The sequence below is a fragment of the Pantherophis guttatus genome, chromosome 2, assembly GCF_059756535.1.
Source record: "Pantherophis guttatus breed Tessera chromosome 2, ASM5975653v1, whole genome shotgun sequence".
In the NCBI taxonomy this organism is placed as follows: Eukaryota; Metazoa; Chordata; class Lepidosauria; order Squamata; family Colubridae; genus Pantherophis; species Pantherophis guttatus.
The window spans coordinates 227,118,911-227,137,894 of record NC_142064.1 but is presented as its reverse complement, the minus strand read 5'-3'; the positions used below and the strand labels follow the sequence as shown (position 1 = coordinate 227,137,894).

Sequence of the window (18,984 nt, the reverse complement as noted above, 5' to 3'; positions counted from 1 at the left end):
TGGCAATAATAGGATGCAAATTACCAGCTGTCTGCAAGGAATACAAATCCCTCTGGGAAGACATATTTCACTTAATTTCTTGGTAGGTATGTAGTGTTCAGGTGGCATTGCATCTTGAGCTTCTTGTTAGGATTCCAGCTTGGAATGACTTATCCCTTCTACCCTCCCAGCTAAAACAGATTCTGCAGAATCTGTCTTAGCTGAACATCATAAAACCTTTTATTTTCTCTGTTGCCATGTATGTTTGTTTTTAAAAAAACGATGGACACCTCAGGTATTAAGTAAGATTTGGTTTTTGCTCTGCATGTTATTTACTGTACAGATCTTTCTATTTAGCTAGTCAGTAAAGATATAACCAGAGTTGATCCAAGACGTTTTGTTGACTGGAAAGGACAACAATGTACCTAGGACCTGCTTATGGGGTTTATACAATTCAATTAAAAAAAAAAAAAAAACAGCCAGGGAATTTAAAGCAAAAATAATAAAACTGTCTCTCTGCTTCTGTTATCTGAGACAATTGCCTCAAGACTATAATGTCTGGCCCTGGAAAGAACTGAGATATTTTGTTTTGTATGTTACAGGAGCGATCAGCTAAATGTTGGCGATTACATCAAGTCAGTGAACGGGATTAACTTGACAAAATTGCGACATGATGAAATTATAAGTCTGTTGAAGAATGTGGGAGAAAGGGTAATATTAGAAGTAGAATATGAGCTACCACTAGCTGGTTAGTATATCCTTAATAAAACTTTATGGTTCAGTGTTTTAAGATTAGGGAACCTCCCTATCCTTTCCACCTCTTGCCTTTTGTGAAGAAACATACAAACATATGAAAGTAACTTTACCATGAGACCAGTAATCCTACTTCAGTTGGTAGTAGTTTCTCCAGCCATTCAAGATGTTCCAGCCTTGGCATCTGAAATTCTTTTACTTGAAGTGACATTTTGCCAATGATTTCTTACCCAGAGTGATTACAGTGGATTCTGCTTTTATCCGTCTGTTAATTATGGGATGTTGTTGCTCATAAATATTTAACAGTGCTAAAGATTTCACAAACATCAGTGAGTATATAAAAGAGATACTAGAAGCATCAATAAATACAGAAAGCAGACCACACATTAGATTTTGTTTCGTGATTGTAACAATAGCACTAGCACTTAGACTTATATACTGCTTCACCATGCTTTACAGCCCTCTCTAAGTGGTTTACAGAGTCAGCATATTGCCCCCAACAGTCTGGGTCCTTATCATTCAAAAAATGATCTTTAAATTTATGCTATTGTTTCTGGTTTGTTTACTCACAAAATAAACTCGTCTCTACAGCCAAAGGCCTCCTGTCTGCTCATAAAACCCTGACCGTTCTCTTTTGATTCACAAACTTGAATCCATTTATGGATTCAGCTTGGACATCAAACAAAACTGTAATGTGACAAATAACACATTATGACATGACCATTAGTGGATTACAATTGACTTCATAAGATCGCTGGAAGATTGTTCTGAGTTGCAAGGGACAGAGGTTGGCAATGAGTAAGGCTAGAGAAGAAAAATTATTGCAATGTTAGAAATGATTATGATTTTAAATAATATGCTAGAAGTAAGAGTTGCTGCTTAATTTTGGTCAATATACAATGGCTGTTTTTACTCGATTAAATATTTTTATTGCTGGTTTCAAATATTAAAGAGTACATTTAATTTCGGCTAGTGGGTTGTAAATGTTATTAACATTACATAGCATTAGAAGCAGGCTTTGCTTCTGTCCAGTTACACAGCAACTGTTTGTGACAATGGGAAGATTTTTGACCCAGAAGGAGGATTCTCAGGTAGAAAATGCAAACTCTACTGCACCACCTAGTTTGAAGAGCTCATTTCTGGATCTAACTCAAATAATAATACTAGACTGATCTGTCAATGAAAGAAATCTTTGTTGACTATCAGTGTGGCAGTTAATTATTTTGGATTTTAATTTTGAAGTAAAATAATAGACTTTCCTTGATTTTAGAGGCACAGGAATCTTCTAGCATCTTAGAAGATTCTCTTCTGGACAGTCTTTCTTTATTTGCAACTCCAAGAATTCCCTGATAGCAAGGCAAATGAATGGCTGATCAGGATTATTGAATGTTCTACTCTTCATATATCTGGAGGGCATCAGGTTGAGAGCTCAAATGTATGAAAACTGGGGAGATAGCATTTCTAAAATGGTGGCTTGCGGCTGCCATTTAAATATAATTTCTTCCTCTTTCTCATTTCACCAATCTACTTAATTGGTGAATTTTTAAAAACACTATTAATTCTTCCACCAACTTATTTGATTCCTATTGTGCATATATTTCACACGCTATTATGAGAAGGAGGCAAGCATTTTGTCTGGGAAGTCATAACACAGAATGTGTGATAGGTTGCCATTTACTCATAACAGATGCAGTCTTTGTTTTTGCATTGCTTTATAAGTGTTTAAAATTAAATGAAGTACTGAATTAAATATGGACTAAGACACATTTCCTTCAGCACAGTTTTACACTTAATCATTTTCTCCACTTAATGATCCCAATCAACAACTGTCCTCTTAGCCATGAGGATTTGAATGTATTCATTCAATGTTGCCAGCTGGCTTATTATTAAGGTATTTGAGAATCCAATAAACATCTGTGGAAAAAACTGTTAACTCTAGGAATCCTACTGGGCTTTGAAGCTTGTAAAAGAAAAGGCTCTGGTTTGTTAATATATTAAAACAAGCTCAGGATATATGTATGTATATGTGTATTATTAAGATTGATCAGAGGCAATTTGCAAGACAAATTATGACAAGCATTATAGGCAATGGTCCAGTTTATGAAACCAAGAAAGCTTATGTGGATGACTTTTTTGTGTTTTGAGATCATCTGCAGAACTTATAAATATGCAGATTTTATAGAAGGAGAGTTCAGCAAGTGGAAAGCATTAGCTCATCCTTTTATTTCCCTTGTCTGCAGCCCCTGATAATAGTGCTGGCATCATTCCAAAAACCATTGAAGTTACCCTCTATAAAGAAGGCAATAGTTTTGGATTTGTACTACGAGGTCAGTGCACTTGTAATTAGCAACATGCTGGGCCATTTGGAAACGGGAAAAGGAGGAAGTGGGGTGTCCAATGCCATTCTAAGGTGGCTTTCTGAAGGGCATCTTCGGGGAGATGGAAAAGTAATCTTCAGAGACTGACAGATGGGATACTACCAGGTTTCTCCATATGTCCCAGAAAATAACTGCTAGCCACTTGCTGATTTAATAATGTGTTCTCTTTTTACAGATTTGTTGGATATGTGTCTGTATCAGTTATGAATTATTTTTGCAAATTGCTTGCAGGAGGAGCCCACGAAGACTGGCATAAATCCAGGCCATTAGTACTGACTTATGTTAGACCAGGTGGCCCAGCAGACAGGTAATGTTCACATAATTCGACATTTAGCAGTGAAGCTTAAACAAATACATATTTTTTGTACCACCTATAAAAAAATTCCCAATAACTTTGCATCTCTACCTTTGGTCTTGTCCATGGCTTCTTCAACACAGATTTCCTTTGAGTTCTACTGCTCTAGTTCTGGGTAGCCAGAAAAGGTGAACTATGGAAAATACATTTGAAAAAATTAATCAGTGGTGGGTCATTTAAAACCAATTGCAGGTTCAGCGGCGTAGTAGTGATGGACTGAAGGGGGCGGGAATATGTTATTAAAATGTCACTATGAAAATCATGGGCCATCAAGTTGTTTTCGACTCATAGACACCACATAGATTGATTTTCTCCATGCAGTACAGAAATACTAGAATATTAATGAAAAAAGTAACACCAGAAAACAGATGTGGAAGTAATAACATTTGAAAGATAATTAACTAAAAGAACGAGTAAAAAAAAATACATAAGCCCTATTTTTTTTTTCACCATCCTTTTTGTGTCAAGCAAATAACAGATCAGAGAAACCTACACAAGTGCACGGGGTTTATCAGACTGTGATTCTTTAAAATGAGAACCTTTATTAATAAAAATAAATAACAAATCACCCAATTACAAAGCTCCTGGTGATCAGATATGGCTTAGACCAGTGTATCTCAACTTCTCAGCAGGGCTGACAGGGGAATTCTGGGCATTGAAGTCCACCCTTGCTATGGTTGAGAAACACTGGCTTAGACAGTAACTAGATTTACAGGCCTACCCTACTGTGAAAATTTGCTCCATGTTTGTTCCCTGGTTGCATAGATGAGTTTACCACAGGTTCATTCAAGCAAAGCAGGAACAAGTTTTAACAGTTTCCCTGCTTTATAGGTCAGTCTTATACAATCAACGTTAGAATTATCTCAAAACTCACTGTGAGCTTCCCCCGACAAAGCAGGAACACTACCCAGATTTGTTCTGTCCCTTATCAAAAGTTGCATCCCACACTTGGAAAGCTCCTGGACCCACTACATACACATCTTGGAGCAGATGTAGAAACTTTGAAAGCATTGTTAGTAAATAAAGCTTCCAAATAAGCATTCATCTCAGGACTATTCTGACTCTGTCAGATATGTGTCCCTAATGGATGCCTTTATCATTTTATGCAGAGAAGGGTCTTTGAAAATTGGGGACCGGCTATTGAGTGTGGATGGGATTCCTCTTCACGGCGTGAGTCATGCTGATGCACTAAACATTCTGCGTCAGTGCAACCAGGAGGCCCTGTTCCAGATTGAGTATGACGTCTCCATAATGGGTAAGGGCTGTTGGGTTTGATTTCATTCTGGGGAATTGTATATAAGATTTTGTTATTTAATAATGTGTGCCCTTGCTTTTAAAGCTGATTACACTGTTGTCCTATGAACTGTAGATGCTGTTGGAAGGTAAATATCCTCAATTAAAGACACATAGAAGGAAAAAAAACCATAACATTTTAGTAATATGGAGTCCATGTCCAATCCACAAGACAGAGTCCAGGCACAAAACAAGGGCAATCCTCAGGACAAGGAACAGGCCCCAGACAAGAAGCAGTTCTAAAGGCACAGTGAAGCAAAGGCCAAATGCAGGCTACAAGAGAAGGGCTAGGTCCAAAGCCAAATGTGAAGAGCACTCTTCCAAGCAAGGCAAGGCAAATGGCAACAGACCCGAGTCAAAGCCAGGGGAGTATAAACCAAAGCAAACAATTGTTCCTGGCAAAGACTAACTCCCCATGGCTTCTCCTTAAGTTACTACCCTCCAGGTGTTCCTTGTGAGGAGGGATGGGATGGCCTCCTCCCTAGTAGCCTTTCAGCCCTTCTCTGGGCTTGCCTACACTCCACTCTCATTGCCCTTGGATTGAGTGGAGGAGGCAGCTGTTCCTCATCAAAGGAGATTGGTTGCCTTATCAGCACCACTGCCAATCAGCAGCTGATCCTCCCCTTTGTCTGTGTAGGCCGGCAGCTCAGTAGCTAGTCAACCACTTCCCCCAATGTCTGAGGGGCCCCTGATGTGCCTTCCTTGTCAGACGGTCCCAATTCCAACTCCTCCTCCAAACTGGGCTCTGACAGACAGATGATTGATAGATAGATAGATAGATAGATAGATAGATAGATAGATAGATAGATAGATAGATACATAGATACATAGATAGATAGATAGATATGGATGGATGGATGGATGGATGGATGGATGGATGGATGGATGGATGGATGGATGATAGGCAAGCAGGCAGAGAGACAGGCAGGCAGATATCAGTGGAATTGATTTTGCCATCATCTATCATATACAGTATATATGGTAGAATCTGGAACAAGTTAAAAACCTCCGGAGCTACCAGGACTTTGTTTCAATGAATAATTGGATGCATGAGTTTGGATGGGATGTTTTAAAAGTAAAGCCTCCTTCAAATAAAACTGAAGCCTTCATGGCTCCATAGATGCACTTTCCAGGCAGCAGTACAGAACTAGGGGAAATGCTTTTAATCCTCCTAATCTGTCCAAGTGCTCTGGCAGAATACAATATCTGATAAAACATTCAGTGAGATTTGAGAGTCTTGTGTCTGGTTCTGTGCATCTTTTCATGAGATAAGGCAAGTCTGAGAAATGCAAACATGGATGGCTAAGAATTGAGCTAGTCCCCATTCTGTGCATGCAGTCTCCAGAGAAAGTGAGAGTTTGGCACACATGTTCTCTTTGCTGCTGCTTTCTGAAGAGAGGATAAATTGTTTATTGCCCCCAAATGGAAAAGAAGTTTCTGCTTAGTTTTGTGTTACAGGTAATCTTTGATTTACAACCATTCATTCAGTACCTTTTTGAAGTTACAACAGCACTGAAAAAAGTGACTTGTCACTGGTCCTCACTCTTATGACCATCACAGCATCCCCATGGTCACGTGATCAAAATTTGGGCACGTGGCAACTGGCATGTATTTATGGTGTTTGCAGCATTCCAGAGTCATGGGATCCACTATTTGTGGATGTCTCAGACAGCGTCCAACAAGAACAATGGGGCAAGCCAGATTCACTTATTGACTGCATAGTTCACTTAACAAATGTGGCAAAAAAGCCATAAAACTAGGGGTGACTCACCTTGCTTAGCAATAGAAACTCTGGGGCCAATTGTGATCGTAAGCCAAGGACTAGCTGTATAAGCAGGGGTGGGATTCAGCCGGTTTGGACTGATTCGGGTGTACCGGTAGCTCCGATGATCAGGTGGGCCTGCCCACCCGCTCCTGCGTGCTTTACTTATCTTTATCCTCTCAGCTGATTCGTGCGGCATAGTGAATTCCCGCCCCTCAGCTGTGATACTGCCCAGAACTAACGTGGAAGTTTAGTTTTGTTAAAACTGCACATGTGCGCCCAGCAAAACATGTGATCACCAAACCGGTTGTTAAACTGGTAGGATCCCACCACTGTGTATAAGCCACTGTTGATAGGAGATTAAGGCCCAACCCCAAATATTTCAAAACACGAAAGCTATTTGAGCCTTGAAGTAAATTCAAGCAGTTATTACTGAAAATGTTGAACCAAAATAAGAGGTGATAAATGTAGGGTTACCGCTGAGTCCAAAATGGCTGTAGATCAGTGAATTGAACAGAAAGCAGTGTCTTGCATAGAGGAGGAAACAACCCACCAGAGTGTCTATTCTTAAAGTCCATTTTTCTCTTTGCAGACAAATCACGTGAGCCGCATTGCCGTGCTTAAGGTTGAGCCACAGGAGAAAATGACTAATGATGCCCAATTATGGTTCCCATTTAACACTAAATTAATAAATCAAATGGGCCTGAAAACATTTCTAGTGATCAGGGATAATAGAGCTTTTCTTACAAATGGAAGGTGCTTAAAACATGGAAATGTTTCTCTCTAGCTCTAAAGTTGGAAAAACTCTAATTTTTGCCATAGAAGCTTTCAATTTGTGAACATTTCTAACCACCAACTGTGTTAAGGTGGGCGAAAAAGGGGGAAAAAACCACCTTTACAGAGATGTTATATTAACCTATTATCTAAGCAAAAAAGGAAAACCAAATTGTACAGTTGGTATGCAGCAGCTTTAAAATTATTTCCACTTGGGGTAGGGAGTAAGACATGGAATCAGTACTCTCGTTTTTTTCTCTGAGGAAAAATTCTTTTCTGAGCTTGCATTTACAGTATTTCAGAAAGAAGAGAGCCCCTTTACGGATGCCAGGAAGACGATCCTGCCAGTCAGATAAAGAAGGTTTTCCTTATGAAGTGTAGTGGGGGGGGGAGACTAAATTGCATTTTTGTGCTCACTTGCATTCCTTCAAAGGAGTCATAAACCCTTCCAGTTGATAGTTCACATTTCAAACAAATGCACGTTTTCCCTTACATTTTTGTAATAAAAAAAGATTACAGCATTTCTGCTGAAATTTTACCCTGGGCTGTTGTTGTTTTGCGCATCATATCAACTTAATTGTCCTTAATTTTCAGTTTCTTCAATAGGATGTCATCTTGAACAGCCAAAAGGGGGGAGGGGAAGGTGAACGTAGCTCACATTAAAGCAGGTGAGCGTTCCCCTCAGAAATGTGTACAAATCACCAAAGTAAATGTGAAATAATCTAGTCTGACTGTTGAGAACCTGGATTTCCACTTTCAAAATGTATGTTGTCTTGATTTGGAATCTAGAACTAGGTGCTCATGTATTATAATACTAGTATAATCCAGTTTGCTTTCTACTTTATATCATTGCTTTTACTCAGCTGAAACTAATTGGCAACAGTTCTGGAGTTGAAGAAATAAAGAATGCTACAGAATGGAAAGCAGAAAGCAACGACCAAAACGAGCATAGAAATAGGTTTGGAAAGATACCAGCCTAATTCGTATTTGGTATATAGAGTTACTTGATAATGAACTTGCTTACTAAAGGAAAGCACATCAGAGAATGTTTTCTTTGTTTTCTGCCTTGTAGACACAGATGGTTCTTCAGTTTGCTGGTTGTGTTTTGTGTTTCGGCCAACATGGATTACTTTACTGTGATACTTTTTTTAAAAAAAAATCTTCTGGATGGAGTCATGGTTATTCTTGTGTTTCTAAGTTTTGAGTTGGAGTACAACAATAGGAGTTTTTCTGGGACACAGCTATGTGCTATGAAATGTTGAACATGAAGGAAGTCCTGTTAGAAATCCTGATGTATAAGCTTAATGGAGAATTCAGTGTGTGTGTGTGTGTGTGTGTGTGTGTGTGTGTGTGTGTGTGTGTGTGTAATTTGAAGAACTAGTGCTGTGAAGCTTGACAAGTTATCTGGCTATGCTTTGTGAAGCAGAATTACAGTAGGTTTATGATCTTCAGATCTAAAATTAGATTCTTATCTCATCCTTCTTCCAGTTTTATTTTCATTTGACTTTTTGCAATATCTTTATGGGTGAATACTTTCAACTTCTCTAGGTGCACCCTTCACCAGACACAAATTAAGAACTTAGTATCAAGCTAGCCTCAAATCTATATCTTAAAAGAATAAAAAAAATTCTAGCTCAAGTATGAAGGTTAGAGCTGAACCAGATATCTTTGATTTATGACAGATATGTGTTTGAACTAAGTGATTTTCCTGTATATGGGCAGGGAAATGTATATATCAGGATTTTGAAGGCTTGGAATCTGGTAGTTTCTAAAAAATCTGCAAAGAATGTGCTAGTGGTAAGATAATAAATTTCATTTATCTACCTTTCAGACATTTACCTTGGAAAATATTTCTTTCTAACTTTATTTCATTTCACTTTTAAAATAAAAAGTGTTCAGGGTATTTTAATTTACTGTTCTCAGATAATTTCTGCTCTACATTTGTATCTATTCTAAATTATAGGATGTGCCTGACTAGTCCTTTCATGGTTTTATATAATATAATTTTGTTTGAATACCTTATTGTTGTTTGTGTTAAGGTATATTATGCAAATAGCAGATATATGTTTATTTTATTTATTAAATAGATTTACATGGCCACCCAAATTACACATGGTAACAAGAGGATTTATGTCATCTTGTGTAGATGCATCAAATTTTAATGACATAAACTGTCATACAACTGTTTTCCCAAACCATATGTTTATTTTTATTTTATTTTTTATTTTATTTCAAATTTATATACCGCACCGTCTCCCAAGGGACTCAGGGCGGTGTACAGCCAGATAAAAACATACAATACAAATATTAAAAACAATTAAAAGAATATATACTAATTTGGCCGCAGTTTAAAATGACAAACCAATTAAAAATTAAAAATATTTAAAAATATGTTAAGCCAGCCCTGCTTGCTGAAAAAAGAAAGTTTTAAGGGCATGGCAGAAGGCACCGAGGTCTTGGATTCTCCTTATCTCTGGGGGCAGCTGGCTCCATAGGGTAGGTGCTCCCACAGAGAAGGCCCTCCCCCTGGGGGTCACCAGCCTACATTGTTTGGATGATGGCACCCCGAGGAGGCCCTCTCTGTGGGAGCGCACGGGTCAATGGGAGGTTGTCGGTAGTAGCAGGCGGTCTCGAAGATAACTAGGTCCTATGCCATGGAGCACTTTAAAGGTGGTAACCAACACCTTGAAGCACACCCGGAAGACCACTGGGAGCCAGTGCAGCTCGTGCAGGAGCGGTGTTATGTGAGAGCATGACTGACTGACATTTGAATTTCAAGGAATCTCTATGCAATGTATAGTCCCAGAATAGCATTGGGATTAAAAAAAATTATTGCATGCCACATCTATCTTGAAGCAAAGTGGTCGATGAGAAAGCTGGAATAAGAAAAGATGCACAGGGTCAATTGTGAGATATACTTGTGGGAAAGTCCTACATGTATTAATCAGCATAAATGATCTGGAGAACTACGTACTGTCTCCAGCTGCATATTCAAAATTGTTGGTCTGGAATAGAGACTTACTGACTCACTAAACTATTACTACTTTGTCATGATTTTCCTATATCTCAAGGAACAGTAAAATGTTTCACAAATAAAGGCTAATGTATGTGTCCAAAGATGATGTTGCAGGATCCAATCTGGGTCAGTCACCTGGACCAGAGGTTTAGTCTTCTGAGCTTTCAGACTCATGCTGAAGCCCATCTTCAGGGAACTTCTCTCTAGCAGTTATATATATAAAATTGGAGGAAGAAGTAAAGAAATAAAATGAAGGGTTAGGTGTAGAGATATATGACATCCATCCATCCATCCAGAGATATATGTTCACATACATGTACCTGGGATAGAGCTATCCAAAACTATCCAACTAAGTAGGCTTGCCCCTGTTTGGCTTGTTTATTTATTTATTTATTAGTTCGATTTATATGCCGCCCTTCTCCGGAGACTCAGGGCGGCTTACAATGCTTTAAGCAGTAGCCTTCATACTTTTGTATATACCTGCTTAGTAGGGCTTTTTGGGGGGCCCCTAAGTGGTGTTCTATTTTATACAAAGTCAGCTTATTGCCCCCACAAACCGGGTCCTCATTTTACCTACCTTGGAAGGATGGAAGGCTGAGTCAACCTTGAGCCTGGTGAAAATTGAACTCGCAGTAATTGCAGGCAGCTGGCAGCTAAGTGCTACTTTAACAGCAGTTTTAGTCCGCTGCGCCACCAAGGCTCTTAACACCTAATTTATATGCATTTTGAAATAAAGCAGAAGTTAAAATCCATTAGTTTGCTATGTGTGGTAACCATGCACCATAAATGCCCCCTTAAGAAATGAGAATGGATAAAAAGACTGATCAACACTGTACTTTTTTTGCCATTGTTAAACTAGTGTTTACATTTGACTCAAAAATGTTATCAACTGGCAATGGGCTAAGAAAGTTTGGCAACATGTCAAAAAGGTTTAATCAATGGATGTGGCATCATGTTTCATTGGGTTATGAATGATGCATGATGGTGGTTCAAATGTGGCAGGAATGTGAAATGCATAAAAGGCAAAGATGGTTGCCGCTTCAGAACCAAACAATATATGTCATCATCAGGAAACAGCACATCCAATGAACCATCAATTCTTTCATGGTTTGCTGGAAAAAAATCTGTGGTTTTTAATCTGTTTAGTACTGTTTGTGCCTAGTCATGAGGTTGTGGCTTGAAATCTAGTTCCAGAATTGCTTTAGGGTTCTTTTTATTCCTTCTCCTTTTTAGCCTTTCTTTCTATTGATTCATCAAGAAAGAATTTGTATTGCACTGCTGGGAGTCCGGAATGTTCCTGGGAAATGAGAAAGCAAAATAGATGGCAGAGACTGTAAATCCAACCAATAAGCAGTTGTGGGCTGAGGTCATGGAAGGAGAGTTTAAAGTAAAAGATAAATTTACCACTGCAAGAGAAAGGATGGTTTTCTGGCTGCTGCTTGCTTGTATTAGGATGGGAAGCAACACTGTTTTCTACCAGTCTTGAGGCATCTTGTGACATATGGAGTGTAGTAGTATAGAAATAAATAGAATGAAATGAATAAATAGGAAATATTGGCCTGCCCTTGAGCATATAGAGGTATTTGCTATGTGGCTAGATATGTATTAACATAATGGATGAGTGATGGGTGAGGAAGATCCATCACTCTTTTGATAATTGGAAAGGTATCATTTTTTTTCTCTGAAAATCAGACTAAAAAACTAGTACAAAAATTAAAAACGGGATCTTCTTTGGGTTGAAGATTACTCATCAAAGAGAGTAAGAGAATCTATGAGCTATGAACTGCAAACTTATGCATACTTATCTGGGATTATGAAGCTGAACTGAAGCATCTGAGTTCTGAATGAACAGACATGTGGCTATGTACCACTAGAAGAGAATTGTCATGTGCCCATAATTATTATTGTGGAATTTAATTTGCTTTGGAAGCATGTAAATTTGTTTGAATTGATTGGGGTAATTGTAACTGAAGCAAATCTTATTTTGAAGCATGGCTTGCTGCCCATAAAAATAGAGGGAATGAATGAGATAGCTGACTTAAGATGAAGTGCAAATTAATAATATTTACAGTTGATTTTATCTGTTATCAGTAGATTTTAGATTTTACTAATTATTTTTAAAATTCTATATATGTATATACATATGCATTTTGATTTCGATTTGAACCGATGATGGCAAACCTATGGCATGCGTGCCCAAAGTGGCACACGGAGCCATGTCACCTGGCATGCACGGCATTGCCTGTTCCTCTTCTGGGTTTCTGGTGCGCATGTGCAAGCGATGATCAGCTGGCCTTTGTGTGTGCGGATGTGCCAGAAACTGGAAGAGCTGGTCTTCTGTTTTCCAGCGTGAGCATGTGCGCCAGCCAGTTGATCAGTCGTAACCGGAAGACTTGCTGGCCGGTGCGCGGACCGGCGCACACAAAGTGCTTCCTTTTTGGCACTCAGTGCCAAAAAGGTTTGCCATTACTGGCATAGATCATCCATATAAAGCAAATGTAATATTTTATTAGCATTTTTTTTGCAGTATGCTAGCCAATGTTTATTTTCTTCAAAATCACTGAAAGTGGGATCAAAGCAATGACAAATTATAAGAGTGATAATGAATTGCTGCGAAGATGCCTCTCCTAATGTTGACAAACACATATTTTTCATTTTCAACCATCAATTCTGTCTTCCATTGCTTCATTATTTATTTTTCTTTTTTAAAAAAAAACATTCCAATGTTTTTACTGATACCAATTGTTTCCAAATATTTGGTGATCCAGCTGTGTGGTAATGAATCAAATGCCTTTTTATAATCAATCCAGACCATATGTAAATTGGTTCTGAATTGATTTACAAAAGAACAAACCTTCTTCTTCTATATGCTTATAAGAGCTAAAGTTCTACTCTCTCTTTCTCATACAGATTTTCCTCTTTGTATATTTGCAAAAACAGTTAATTATATCTTCTTTAAACAGGGCTGGGAAGCAGAGCATGTACATTCATCCCTTTAGAAGATTTAAGAGAGTGAGGTGTGCGCTGGGCAGTCATTTGGGGCTAAAGCAGCTTTAGCTTTTTTTAAAAAAAAAAAAAACCACAAAAGATAACAGCAACAATGCAGAATTGATGTGGTTATCAAGAAGTTGCCAGGATTTTCCTTTGTGCTTTGCTTTTTTTTTTCTGAGATTTTTTTTTCCTTTTTGTTTAATTTTTAGACCCGTGTGGTTAAGCTTATTTTAGGTCCCCTAGGAGGTACTTTTCATCTATTTCCTGCCTGCAAATACTGAGAAGTCACTTGCCCAATTTTTGGCAATTGCAATCTCCAAAACCAATTTGCAAAAAAAAAAGAGGGGTTAAGGCCTTTGAGGCTGCAATTCATTTACCCTGGTTTAAGATCAATGTAACTTATTAACTGCAGTCACCCAGCACTCTATTAAAGAAGGCAGAAGGAGCATTTCTGGCTGTGTTAATGCTTTTATATCCCCATTTTCCATTTTTACAGTAATGTATAAATTTACCTGCCCCTTCTTTCCTCAAGCAGTGATATAATAATAGCGCTTAGACTTATCTACTGCTTCATAGTGCTTTACAGCCCTCTCTAAGCGGTTTGCAGAGTCAGCATATTGCCCCTAACAATCTGGGTCTTCACTTTACCAATCTTGGAAGGATGGAAGGCTAAGTCAACCTTCAGCCCTGTCAGGATCAAAATTCTGGTTATGGGCAGAGCTAGCCTACTATATTACCTTCTAATCACTATGTCAACATAGCTGTAAGTTTTATTTGCAAACATATGCATGCAATAATAGGTAAATAAAAAATATTATTATCAAGAATATTATCAAGTATGAACTAAAATGGTATGATTGGCTTGAAAATAGGGAAAGTAAATGTGAATAAACGATAGAGAGAAGAATGTGACAAATGTGTAAAATATTGTAAATGAAGAAAATTAAAAATAAAGGGACGATAAAAATAATGATAATAAAGGATGGGAAAAATGGGGAATGTATATAGTAGAAAGTAAGAGGAACGAAACTGGTATGTAAAAAGAAACACATATCATGTGTTGGTGTTTTGTGTGTTGCGTTGTGTTGTTGTGGTAAAACCAATAAGAGAGTTAAACAGTTCGTACCAGTAACATGCAGCCATTTCTGTTCTTTCTTTCTTTTCTTCAGTCTCAAAACTGCTCTGCTTTTTTAGCTGTGTTTAGGACAATAGAGGGATATAGGAACTCTTGTTGGAAAGGTAAAAGCTCAGAATAAATTGAGAGCTGTGAGATACAATATATACAACACCAAAAGAGTTCATTTGGCAAGTTAGAAATAAATGAAAAGCCAAAATGAACATCATCCCATTGGAAGAAAGAGAAATTCTATAAGAGGTGATGATGAGAAGGCAGAATTTCTTAATTCCTACTTTGCATTTGGTTTCCTCTCAAGAGATAAATGAAAACTTAACTGGTCATTCTGCCAATAGAGAACAAGGGAACTGTAGCTTACTATTAGCTAGGAAAGAATGTAGGTAATTTAAATGAATTCAGGTCTTCAAAACCAGTTACATTACTTTACATCTGAAGGAACCAAAGGAAATATGATGATGGAAAAAGGGGAACCCAGGAAAGTGCAGATATTTAGACTGGCTAAGGACAGCTGCACACTACAAATGAAAGGGTGTCATGGGTGTGTGCAAACAAATCATTCCAGACTAACTTTTTTCTCCTTCTTTGATAGAGTTAGTAGCTGAGTAGAGTAGAGGAATGCCACAGATATAGTATATGTGGCCCAGAGAAAAACATTTGGCAAAGTGTTTCATGATATCCTCTTTTATAACATAGTAAAATATGGGTTAGCGATGAATTTGTTACACAGTTGGCTGAATGACTACATCAAACAGTGCTCATTGATGGCTCCACTTCAGCTTGTAGGGAAGTATCAAGTGACCTGCCATGAAGGTTTGTCCTGGACCATGAGTTGTTCAACATTTTTCGCAATAACTTAGACAAGGGAGTTGGGGACACCAATGAAGTTTGCAAATGACCCAAAATTGGGAATGGCGGTCAATTATTTAAAAATATTTCAAAAAGATCTCGGCAGTCTTGAATAGTGGGCTGAAATGATTAAAGTGGAACTTAACAGGGAAATGTGTAAAATTCTGCATTGATCACAAGATAAATATAAATCAGCCTGATTCAGCTTGGATTCAACATTCCAAGCACACCAAGGAGATTTTCTGGTCATTAGTTCCCATTCAAAACTAATTTGGATCCTTTTGAATCATTAAAATACTTCTTTGTCAAATCTTAGACTCTATCATGCATTTCTTTCAAGCCAAACAACACAGATAGTCCCACTTTCAACAGATGGATAGCTTAATGTACAACAGAAGTAGATAACTAGGTCATTTGATAACTAGGTCTGAAGGGAGCAACTCATGTGCAAGGCAATCAGACCATGAGCAAATGAGAACAAGAAACTGCTTGACTTGAAACCACAGTTGATTGTTAGGTTGCCTAGGTCAGCCAAAGGCTTGACTTGCATTGTCTCTGAAATCAGCAGCCACTGGAAAAATGACCCCATTAAATATTGATTTTTTTTTCCCCTTGACGTTTCGTGGACAGGATATTGAAAACCATTTGCCACCTTCTGGAAAATAAGCTTTCATTCATTCCTTGACTGCTTGTTATAGCTTTTATGTCAATGAAGCAATTGTAACCCATACTGTCACAACCATTTTATTTTTCAGGGACCGGAAATAGAGCTGTGTCGGCTGATATCCCTTTTCTGCAAAAATAGCACATTGTCTCATCACAATTAATGCAGTGGAGGTTTTTTTTTTTTTTTAAGGATTGATTTGGTTTGGGAAATGAGTGACTCAAAAAGATGAAAAGGTCATTTGTGCTCTTTATCCTTTTCCTTTAATATCAAAGCCATACTAGATGCGGGTCCTGAGTTCAAAGTTTTTTTCCCAAATCCTTGGGGATCCTCAATCAATTGAAATGCCCATTTTTGTCCTCTTAAACTTCATCGTGGGGGTGGATGATTTTAGGAAAGATTACAAAAAAAAAAAGGATTTCAACGGGTAGAAACTAATCAAGGAGAGAAGCAACCTAGAACTAAGGAGAAATTTCCTAACAGTTAGAACAATTAATCAATGGAACAACTTGCCTGCAGAAGTTGTAAATGCTCCAACACTGGAAGTTTTTAAGAAGATGTTGGATAACCATTTGTCTGAAGTGGTGTAGGGTTTCCTGCCTAAGTAGAGGGCTGGACTAGAAGACCTCCAAGGTCCCTTCCAACTCTGTTATTCTGTTATTCTGATTACCTACCTACCCTCCCAGCAGGTTCGCTAACTTTTTTGTGGGGGGGGGGATTGTCATTCCGGAGCACATTAGTTAAGATGGGTAGGGAATCCGTTTGCTGGGCTTAATTGCTATTCTGAAGACGAGACCAATTGAGGAGGCATTTTTTTTTCTCCTCCTGGAATCACTGAATTATCTCCTGGTTCTTGTCTGATAAGTTATTTAGGAGCAGCTTTTGTAATGCATATTGGGAACATGCAATACCCTTCCTTCTTTTCTGCCTGTTAAATGCTCCAAGGTGTTCTTACTAGATGCCTTTTGAAGTGTAACTACATTAATTTAGAAGTAGAAATCAGCAAATGGATGATGTGGGGAAAAAATTATCTCTTTTCCTCCTGGTCCAAATTACCACTTTCATTCACTGTTGAAAGTAGGATTTTTTTAAAAAAAATATTTTTAAAGTGGGAAAAGATATTTCTGATGAAGCCAGTTCGGTCTCCTTCGAGGCTCTCCTTTGCTTTTCATATGATCTTTCTGCCGAAAGGCTTCATCTGCTGAAGTTGTTTCTCGTCCCCTTTTGTGAACCGCAGGCGGTCTCCTGTCGCCTAATAATGCTGAGAGGCCACATTCATTGCTGGGAAAGCATTTCTCTGATTCTTTCAGCATAGTCAATATCTTTGTTCGTGATATTATTAGCCTTTCAGAGGCTAGTTTCCTTTATTGATCACTTCTGCATGAATTATACCCGCCAGTGCTGTGTGAGGTTTTTGGGTTTTTATTTTTTAATTGCCCAAGAGTTGTTCATCTCTGCCGTTTTGTGTTAATTCAGCGGGAACAGATGTCTCGCCCCGGGTGGTTACAACGGTGCCACATTTTAATTGGGCCACTTCTTGGATCCACAATCAGTTGGCTAAAGTGGGTCAATAAGAACCATGCTAAAATGTGCTCTACTTTGTGCTGATCAATGGCATGTTGTGTTGCCAAGAAATTTTTACTTTCTTTATGTACTGCTGGTGTCAGAATGCACCACCGAGAAAAATACGATACTTTTAGAATTTGCCACTTTTCACGGCCTCATTGCTGCTGGTGTATCTATGGGAACCTTTTCATGCTAAATAATACCTCCATTTCACCTTTTTCTCAATCCTAAAATACAAATTCAAGATGTTTTGTTTTGCATTTGTTTGTTTGTTTTTAAATACTTATTTCAAACAGATGTTGGTTTACTGGGTTAATTCTGCATTTGTAGAACTGAATTTAAGCCATATCAGAGCTATCTCTTCTTCCTCCATTAACATTTTTATTGAGTTATAGAGTATTATAAAATACAACATACAAAGGAAATAGAAAAGCAGTACCGGGGGCGGGGGGGAAGAGAAGTGGGGAAAGATAAAAAAGAAAAAGAAGCATTGACTTCCGACTCTCTCTGTCACAGTAAAATAAGGCATTAACATCAAATCACAGCTTTTTGCTTTTTCATAATAATATGAACAAGCCATTTCTATAAAAATCTATCAGTCTAATCAGTAAAACCCAAAGTCAGAATTTTATTCTTCTCCACATCAAGCATGAAGTTCAGAAGTGGTCTCCATATGGAAACAAAAGTACTTATATTCTTTTCTTTAATCAAAGTGGTCAGTTTTGCCATTTCGGCCAACTCCATCACCTTCTGCATCAGAGCTATCTCTTCTTAAAGGTCAGAATCCACTTTCCAAAAGCTGCAGAGCCAACCTTCACTTGAACACCAAAATAAATCATGTTTCTTACTATAGGAATAAGCTATAATATGTTTTGGTACACACAGTCCCATTCCTTTTCCTTGGGTCATTACTATCCGCCAATAGTACAAGCTGCTCTTTACTTTCTAGTTAGTGAAGAGAGTATACATCACAGTCCACATTTCACATTAAACAGTTTAGTTTAAAATTAGAAGCAAAACTTTCTGATTTTGTGAGAAAGGAAAGAAGTTGCTCATGAAGCTTGTTGCCAATACTTAATCGGCAGAATATTAGAATAGCTCCTAAAATGGAATAGATCAAAAGAGGTGTGCAGTTTTTGCTTTTTGATGAAATGAAAGGAGATCATAGTATTGGGAAAGGCCTATCAGGTATAGACGAAGCTTTTCCTGATGTCAGCAATATGTGATAACTTGGATTCTTCTCAGCTCTTGGCAGAGTTGCTATTGTGCATGTTTCCAAGCAGACGGGCGTCTGTCTTGGCTGGGAGAAACGAAAATGTCTGATGACTTTGAAGTCTGTTTCCTAGGTTTCCCTATCCCTTTGTAGAATCAACAGTTTTTACATTTCTCATTTGAGCTTTTCTATGTGAGCTACGGTTTTTAAAAAGAAGCTTCCGTGTGGGCATGTTTTGCATTTGGCACCTAACAGATAA

The 18,984-nt window shown here is 38.1% G+C and overlaps 1 protein-coding gene across 13 annotated transcripts in view; it reads left to right on the top strand.

Annotated features, from left to right (window-relative positions):
* The window catches only part of GRIP2 (glutamate receptor interacting protein 2), a 507,637-nt gene that overhangs the window by 410,515 nt on the left and 78,138 nt on the right, over positions 1 to 18,984 (top strand). For 12 of the 13 annotated variants that reach the window (XR_015731670.1, XR_015731671.1, XM_034431563.3 and 9 more), the window contains exons 4-7: positions 582 to 727; positions 2,973 to 3,059; positions 3,342 to 3,417; positions 4,575 to 4,720. Coding sequence is in view for 11 of the 13 variants with exons in the window: in XM_034431563.3 (XP_034287454.2) it covers positions 582 to 727; positions 2,973 to 3,059; positions 3,342 to 3,417; positions 4,575 to 4,720 (455 nt within the window). In the remaining 2 variants the exon portion in view is untranslated. The remainder of the gene's footprint in view (positions 1 to 581; positions 728 to 2,972; positions 3,060 to 3,341; positions 3,418 to 4,574; positions 4,721 to 18,984) is intronic. The other variant, XM_034431562.3, reaches the window with a different exon arrangement.